This window comes from Triticum aestivum, chromosome 2B (assembly GCF_018294505.1).
Source record: "Triticum aestivum cultivar Chinese Spring chromosome 2B, IWGSC CS RefSeq v2.1, whole genome shotgun sequence".
NCBI classification, from domain to species: domain Eukaryota; kingdom Viridiplantae; phylum Streptophyta; class Magnoliopsida; order Poales; family Poaceae; genus Triticum; species Triticum aestivum.
The window spans coordinates 346,563,888-346,572,158 of NC_057798.1; the positions used below are offsets into that span (position 1 = coordinate 346,563,888).

General features: G+C 54.3%; 1 protein-coding gene across 2 annotated transcripts in view; it reads right to left on the reverse strand.

Annotated features, from left to right (window-relative positions):
* Positions 1 to 3,508, reverse strand: part of LOC123044902 (THO complex subunit 4B) — a 30,266-nt gene extending 26,758 nt beyond the window's left edge. The window contains exons 1-2 of one of the 2 annotated variants that reach the window (XM_044467786.1): positions 3,201 to 3,508; positions 2,946 to 3,107 (exon numbers count right to left, since the gene is read on the reverse strand). In XM_044467786.1, the coding sequence (XP_044323721.1) occupies positions 2,946 to 3,107; positions 3,201 to 3,347 (309 nt within the window). In that variant the 5' untranslated portion in view covers positions 3,348 to 3,508. The remainder of the gene's footprint in view (positions 1 to 2,945; positions 3,108 to 3,200) is intronic. The other variant, XM_044467787.1, reaches the window with a different exon arrangement.
* Positions 3,509 to 8,271: the final 4,763 nt, after the last annotated feature.

Sequence of the window (8,271 nt, forward strand, 5' to 3'; positions counted from 1 at the left end):
CTGCGGGCTTTGCCCATGTAATCCCCATTTCGCCCCTGCTTACCCTTCATCCCTTAGCACTATATATACTCCTTCATCTCCTCCATTTAGACTTAGCTAAGAATAGATCTAGACATTAGAGCTTAGCTCATGTACCTCCCCTTGTGGGATTCCTCTTGAGAGAGAAGGCTCCATTGGGGTTCAAGACCTCCATTGGGGAAGATCCCTAGGGATTCGAAACCTCCTTGTGGGAAGGATCTACCTAGATCAACAAGACCTCACCTCCTTTAGATTTGAGATGAACTCTATCATGTATCTTTCCTTTTGTTGTTCTTGTACCTTTGTGGATCTTGTGTGGATGTGAGTCTAGTGGATGTGTGATTTGGGCTTGTTCTTGAGTGTTCCTCTTGTGTTTTCCCCTTTGTGTTCATCTTGTGCTTGGGGATTTCCCCTCCAATTCGTGAAAGATTCATCTTAGGGTTCCACCCTACAACGTAAGTGCCTTGGGGATTTTCTTCGTGGGTGATCCAAAGGGGAATGCAAGGCTCTGTGATGTGTAGCGATAGGATAGAAGCTCAGCATGGGTGCAGCCTGTGGGGTTGCATTGCACCCCGATTAGCGTAGTTGGTTCTTATACGCTCCCATTCCTTGTACTTGATAGACGCGAGATGTAGCGTGTCTCTATAGGTGCTGGTGCTTGCTGCCGCTAAACACCTTACCCCCTTTGATACCTGATGCATAAATAGTGTAGGTCTCAGGTAAGTATTCATCTTAGGGTTCCACCCTACAACATAAGTGCCTTGGGGATTTTCTTCGTGGGTGATCCAAAGGGGAATGCAAGGCTCTGTGATGTGTGGCGATAGGATAGAAGCTCACTATGGGTGCAGCCTGTGGGGTTGCGTTGCACCACGATTAGCGTAGTTGGTTCTTATACGCTCCCATTCCTTGTACCTGATAGACGCAAGGTGTAGCGTGTCTATATAGGTGCTGGTGCTTGCTGCCGCTAAACACCTTACCCCCTTTGATACCTGATGCATAAATAGTGTAGGTCTCAGGTAAGTCTTGCGAGTACAGCTGAGTACTCACCTTGCTTAATTTACTCTTTTACATGGATTGCCGCCAATCCAGCCGACAGCGATTCAGGAAGCAGGTTTGATGATGGATGAGTTAGCTGGTTATCCCATACTCTTTTACCTGGATTGCTGCCGATCCAGCCGGCAACGATTCAGGAAGCAGGTTTGATGATGGACGACGTTAGTTGGTTATCCCAAATACAGCGGCCTGGGCAGCGATATGGATGCCTTTGCTTTAGTTTAAGCCTTCTTAAGATAACTAGTATTCTTACATGTCTAAGGTCTACTCGCTTCCGTTGTATGAGTTGTATCTTGAACGAAAGGTCGTTGTTGTATTCATTCATTAAATTTGACTCTTCGAAGTTGCTGTATATGTATATGTTGTTGTGGATTATTTCGTTATTTGTGTTGTGACACCGACCATCCTGCCACACGGCGTGCATGTTTCCAACGCGTGCGTTGTGTGAAGGACTGAAGTGGGCACCTTAGGATCGATATTATACGGAGGCTAGTGGAAGATGCTAGATCTGCATAGTGTCGAGACAGGGATGCTACAGAAACTCCTTAACTCAGTGACATTAGTGCGAGCAGGCCAGTTTTGCACAGCCTGAATTTTAACTGGATCAGTTGGCACCCCTTCAGCGGCAATCACATGACCCAGGATCAGACTGAATGAATGTCCTTTAATACCCAGTCAGCGCTAGAAAGCTCCTCAACTCAGTGACATTAGTGGGAGCAGGCCAGTTCTGCATAGCCTGAATTTCAACAGATCAGTTGACACCCCTTCAGCAGTAACCACATGACAGGGGTATTCCACCTGAGTTTGTCCAAATGAACACTTACTGAATTTAGCAAATAGTTTTTTGCTTCTGAGAATGGAAAACATAGCAGCTAAATGTTTTAAGTGCTCAGCCGTTGAGGAGCTGTAGATGTGTATATCATCAAAGGAAACCACTAGAAATTTCCTAAGATAAGATGCCAGCAAAAAATTGATCAAGGATTGAAAGGTTGCTGGTGCATTAGTAAGGCCAAAAGACATTACTATATATTCATAATGGCCCATGTAAGTTGAAAATATAGTTTTGAAATATACTCATATTTCATCCTTATTTGGTGATACCCACTCCTAGGATCAATTTTGGAAAATAGCTCCAGGAGATCTTCAATTAAAGGAATTAGATATTTGTTTTTCACAGTTTGATAAATGAAAGGGCAGACTCGGCCCTTGCTTATTCGGAAGATCAGACGGGCAAGCTACTAGCTATCACAACTTGGTACGTATGGTGGGAGAGAAGGCAAGTGGCCCATGATTGAATCAGTACAGGTGCCCGCACGGTCCGCGCAAGCTATTCTGGCCCTGTGCCTCAACTATGCTAGATCAAGGAAGAAACTGAGTGGCATCACTCGGCACAGCAGGGAGGAGCTGCCAGAAGACTTTGTGGTGCTCAACGGTCATGTTACCTTATACAGTGATATTGCAGCAAGAAGCTGCACCTATGGCTGAGGGCTCATGCTCTCCAGGACGGTTTGCTATTGGCAGGAGATATGGGATGTAATCGTATTGTTGTTCAGTCCGACTGCCTGGAGGTTGTGGAGACCATGCGATCAGACGGCAATTCAATAGGCCAAACAGCAGCTAGAGTTAAGTTTGATAATTGTCCAACAGAAGCCAATAGGGCAACGCATATACTAGCTAATCATGCAGTTGGATATCTTGTTAGCTTGTGGCAACACGATCCTCCTGTTGGAGGCAACTATTTTTGACTAATGAATATACTGCCATGATGGCTTTCCCCCAGAATAAAAATATAGCCAAGACATTACAGTCAACCAACAAGAATAAGGTATTGGCATGAATCTTAAGAGCAATAGCAACAGAAGAACAGCGAGCACCTGGACGTCCTCGACGGTGACGCTGGAGTCGAGGTTGGAGATGTGCAGCTTCGTGCCCGTCTCGAGTGCCTGTGGCCCGGCCACCGCCGGCGGTGGCGGGGAGGTTGCCATGGCGGCAACGTGCTCGGAGTAGACACCGTACAGAGAGTCGGCGGTGGCGGCCTGGATGGGCGGGCATCAGCTGTTGGAATTAGGTTTCTTGCGCAGGGAAGAAGGGACTGAAGCCCGGTAGGGAGTGCGAACGCGATGGCGTACCTTGGGAGCAGACGGCGGGTAGGGCATGGTCCGGGCGGACGGCGCCGCCCGGCGGGTGGGCCCGGAAGAGAAGGCGGGGTTGGCTTTGGGCCTGGACTTGGATTGCTTGATGAGGTCATCTAGGGACATGTTCAGGCCACTCGACATGGTCGCTGGCCGCGTGAGGGGGAACGGGCTCTACGGCGCCGGCGTCTAAAACTAAGGCAAGGATGAGGTCTGGCGGCGCCTCCGGACAAAGATCTCTTCCTTCTCCGCAATCACCCTGTAGCTTCGTGCCCGTATGTTCCAACAGAACGTCTTCCTTCGTTCCTTTTCTCTCACACACATACAGCTAGTAGAGCCCTCAAACCCTCAAACCCCTAAAAATAACTGTTTTTTACAGTTTTCGTCGAAAAAAACCATAGACTAGAACCTCTAAATCCTCAAACCCGTAAAAAAATTTAAAAGTCCAACCCTCAAACTGTTTCCCAACCTGTAGAAATGAGAGTTGGGAGGAAAAACTTCCCCCAACCCGCACTCCTCTTTCCTCTCGCGCGGGAGGAAAATTTCATCCCCGCCTCCCCGGCTCCTCCCGCCGCCTCCTCCCGCGTCGGCCATGGAGGCCTCCGCCGCCGCCGCGCCCCCGCCCGCCGCCGCGCCCGTCTCGCCCGACTCGGGCCCCGCCCCCGCACCCGCCCGGCACCCGACCGTGGCCGACGTGGTGGCGGCGACCCACATCGGGGCCAAGCGGCGGCGGGCGGGCCTCGCACCGCCTCCTCCCGCCTCCCCGGCTCCCGCCCCGGCCCCCGTCCCCGCCCCGGCGCCCGCCCCGCCGCCACCGCCCGCCCCCAAGAAGAGTCGGCCGAAGGCGGCCTCCCGTGGGCCGCGAGGGGCTTCCTCCAAGGTCGCCGGCTCGTCCCCGGCCATGAAGAAGCCCGCGGCCCCACCCGCAGCTCCGCCCGCCGCCGTCGCCGAACCTCCTCCCGCCGCGCACGAGGTGTTCGAGGAAATGGCAACCCCATCCTCGTTCATGGACCTCCTCCAAGACGCGGAGGTGGACCTCGGGGCTCCGCCTCTAGAACCCTTTAGGGTTGGTGACGACTTGGAGGAAGATGAGGAGGATGAAGGGGATGACGAGGATGAGGTGGCCGAGATAGGGGAGGAGGCATTCACCGCCGCTTCCCGCCCACACGCGCGGTCGACAAACTACACCGAGGCGGAAGATATCCTCTTGGTTCTTGCTTGGGTAGCTGTGGGGATGGATGCAAGCACCGGCACCGATCAAACCGGTAAACGGTATTGGCAAAGGATCGAGGACAACTATTGTAGGATCAAGCTGAAGAATAGTGGGTTCATCTCTCGCACTTACCGGTCGCTTCAAGGCCGGTGGGAGTTGATGAAGCCCGCTTGTGCTCGTTGGAGTGCGGCCATGGACCAAGTGAGGGATGCACCACCTAGTGGAACCGTGGAGAGTGACTATGTGAGTACATATCTCTTCACTATTTTGATTATGTGTGTGTACTATGCTATTGGTGGGTTCTTATGTGATTATGTGTGGTTGATAGGAGACAATTGCTGGCATGAGGTACAAGGATATGGCCGCTCCAAGGGCAAGCCATTCCCATTTAAGCATGTTTGGGCAATTCTTCAAACCTTTGACAAGTGGAAGTTGAGGGATCAAGAGACCGCACCCAAGAAGTTGGCAATGCTTAGGATGGATGATAGTGAAGATGGGGAGGAGAGGGACTTGGGCAATCCCGAGGGAACCAAGAAGGGCAAGCTAAGGATGAAGATGGAAGGAGAGGCGTCAAGCCTAAGGGAGAAGATGGAGCACATGATGAAGGCAAGAGAGGAATTGACAACGAAGACATTGGAGACGAAGCTTCTTATCACCGAGAAGAAGAAAGAGGTCAAGCTTGCACAAGTTGAAGCAAAGAGTGAAGAAGCAAAGCGCAAGGCCGACTTGGAGGAGAGGATGATTAAGCTTAAAGAGGCAAAGGTATGGAAAGAACTCCTGGTGGAAGAGAAGGAGCACATGATGATGTCCAAGAAGGACATGGATGAAGACCAATTGCAATGGTGGAAGGACTACAAGGAGGACATCGCGGAGAGGAAGAGGATGTTCCATGGTGCGTCCTCTACTTTTCGAGGTGACACTCCGATGAGTAGTTGTGGCGATGGCAGTGTGGACGAGTCCACCGGCGCCTATGGAGATGCTTGATGGAGCCCGCATGTGGTCTAGGAGATGGCGCCGAGGTGCAACTATTTGGTGATGGTGCCGATGAGAGGGAGAAGATGATGATTTTGTGATGTGAACTATTAAACCATGCATCAATGATTGTCATTTGGTAGTTTGTTTAGAGGTTTATTGTGTTCTTGTAGTCATAAATTGTGAGATGTCAAATGATAGATTTAAAGGTTGGGGTTGAGGCAAAGACTAGAACCCTCAAACCCAACCCTTAAAGCAGTTTAAGGGTTGGGTTTGAGGGTTCTAGTCTTTGCCCCTGTTTTCAACCCTTAAAAGTGCCAACAATTGGCACTTCTCAACCCTTAAAACTGCTTTAAGGGTTTGAGGGTTTGAGGGTTCTACTAGACATGCTCTTAGTATATTAGCCATTAAACTGATATTGATAAAAATACTTAGTATAACACTTTTCACGTACTGAGCCCGCCTCCCCTCCTCCCCTTTGAGCCCGCCGTGCACCACTCCGGTGCCGGCGTCCACCCCATCCCGCCGTCTGCCACTCCGGCCTCGGCGGACACCCCTTCCCGTCGCCTGCCACTCCGGCTCCGGGGGGCCCTTTCCCCCGCTATCTCCCTCTCTGCGGTGGTCTTGCCCTTCCGGCTCGGTGGTGCATCGTCATGGCGGAAAGCCCTCGCTCGGTGACCGCGTCGTCCCGCGGGGCTGGTGATCGACTCGTGGAGTCGGGGCTCAGGATCTCCTCGGGCTCGGAGGCGTCGGGCGACTAGGTCGACCTTGAGGTCGCGGTGGCGACCGACGGCGCAACGGACGTGGGGGAGTCGCATCGCAGGGAGGCCCCCTGGATGCAGCAGGCTCCCTAAAAGAAGACCCTTTTGCGGCGGCGCATCGGTCTGGAGGAGGATCCCGCGCGGCCGCGCCGTACCCCGACGCCTCTGCGTCAGCCTTCGCCGCCGCGCCGGGAGGTCTCGCCGGAGATGGAGAACAAGTGCTTCAGATGCCTATTGGAGGGACAGATTCGCAAGGACTGCACAAACGACATCGTCTGCATCAGGTGCGGGCTTCTAGGGCACAGCTCCCGCGACTGCAAGCGGCCGCGCAGCCCTTCATCTGCGGAGGATCTTCGGTGCGAGGCAGCGGCCATAGCAGCGTGACGCGAGCTGGAGCAGAGAGCTCCTACCTCTGCCCGGTCGTCTCCGCCTACTCCTGCCCACGGCCAGGATCACGTCAGACAAGCTCCACCACCCCCACCACCGCCCCAAGGTGGCCTCCCCCTACGCTGGTGTGGCCTGCCCTGTTCGCCCCACGCCTTCAGCCACCACCAGTGCCGAAGTCGGAGTCGGCGGACATCTGCGTGGTGCGCCGCTCGCGATCCATGGAGAATCTGGAGCGTCGTCTGTAGTTCTCTATGGTGGCCTATGTTGGTGGTGCGAGGAGGGACATCCCGCTGGAGTTCGTCTTGGAGGCGCTCAGGGCCCAGGTGGATGTGGATCGGGACTGGGTGTCGGTGATCAGGTTTTAGCCAGAGGATTTCTTGGTGGTCTTTGGGTGCGGGGAGCACCGGAACAGAGTCAGCGCTCTCCCCTTCCTTGAGCATCGCGGTGTCAGGCTCTACTTCCGGCCATGGAACCGTCAAGCGCAAGCTGTGCATGCCATGTTGGGCTACAAGGTGTTGATCGAGATGGAGGGCATCCCGCCGCATGCTTGGGAGCGGGAGGTGGCGGAGCAGCTGCTAGGCACGGCGGCCATGGTGGATGAGGTCGCGCCGGATACTAGCTCTCGCTCGGATCTCGCCTCGTTCGAGCTGTCTGCCTGGACTTCTGACCCGGAGTCCATCCCCTCCCTCCGGTGGCTTGCTGTTCTGGAGCCGGGGCAGGTGTCACCGCTCATGGAGTCAACAATGTTGCATTATAGGGTTCTGATTCACATTGATGCGGTGAGGGACTACTCAACGGTGGTTGAGCCACCATGGCGTGGAGATGATTCACCAAGCAGCGGTCAGAGCGGGATTCCGGATTCCAGCAACAGCTCCGGTGGCGGAGGGCCAGTTACACGACGGTGCCATTAGCAGAGGGGAGTGCGTGACAACCGAGCAATTCATGGCCACGATCAGGCAGGCGGAAGTCGCCGGAGTTCAGGTTTGGAAGCGGATAGGGCCTCGTCGCCGGCGACACAGGAATGGAGGTTGCCGCCGATGGAGCCGTTGGCTGAGGCTGGTGGCGTGCGTCACAGGGTGACGATCCAGGATAGGGTCTCTGTCAAGCCGTCGACTTTTGACCGCATCTCGGGACCGGAGACTGCTCCTCTCAATAATTCAAACCGAAGGATCAAGAGCGTCGTGAGGCGTCCTGACCAATCAGAAGGCGCAGGGAAAATGATTGGAGATACGGATCGCACCGTGCAAAACATCGAGTCGCAGGAGACGGCTAGGGAGACCCAGCTGGCAGCATCAGATCCTATGGGTGAGGCTGCGGCTATGGGGCCGGAGCCAATGGGTGAAGCTGCTACTGTGGGGCCGCTCACTCTGGTCGAGGTGGGTCCTTTGCAGCGGACAGGGAATTGGGCAGGCGGTGCCGCCCCTGCACCAATGGATGTGCCGCTGCAGCTGGAGGCCCCACCATGTGCGGACCAACAAGCCGACCTGCACGTGACTATGGGGGAGTGCTTCCAGCATGCAGATAAGACAGACAATCGCGCCAGCTCGATTGGGCGTGCCCCACCTGCTGTCATTGTTGCACCTACCTTGGAGACCCCACCGCAGGAAGTAGTTGTTGCGCCGATCCCGGAGACTATCATGCAGGGGATGGTTTCGCCAGAGCTGCACTTGGCAGATGGGACGAATGCATGCATGCACGTACCTGTCACATCTCCCACTGATTTGGAGTTTAGCAA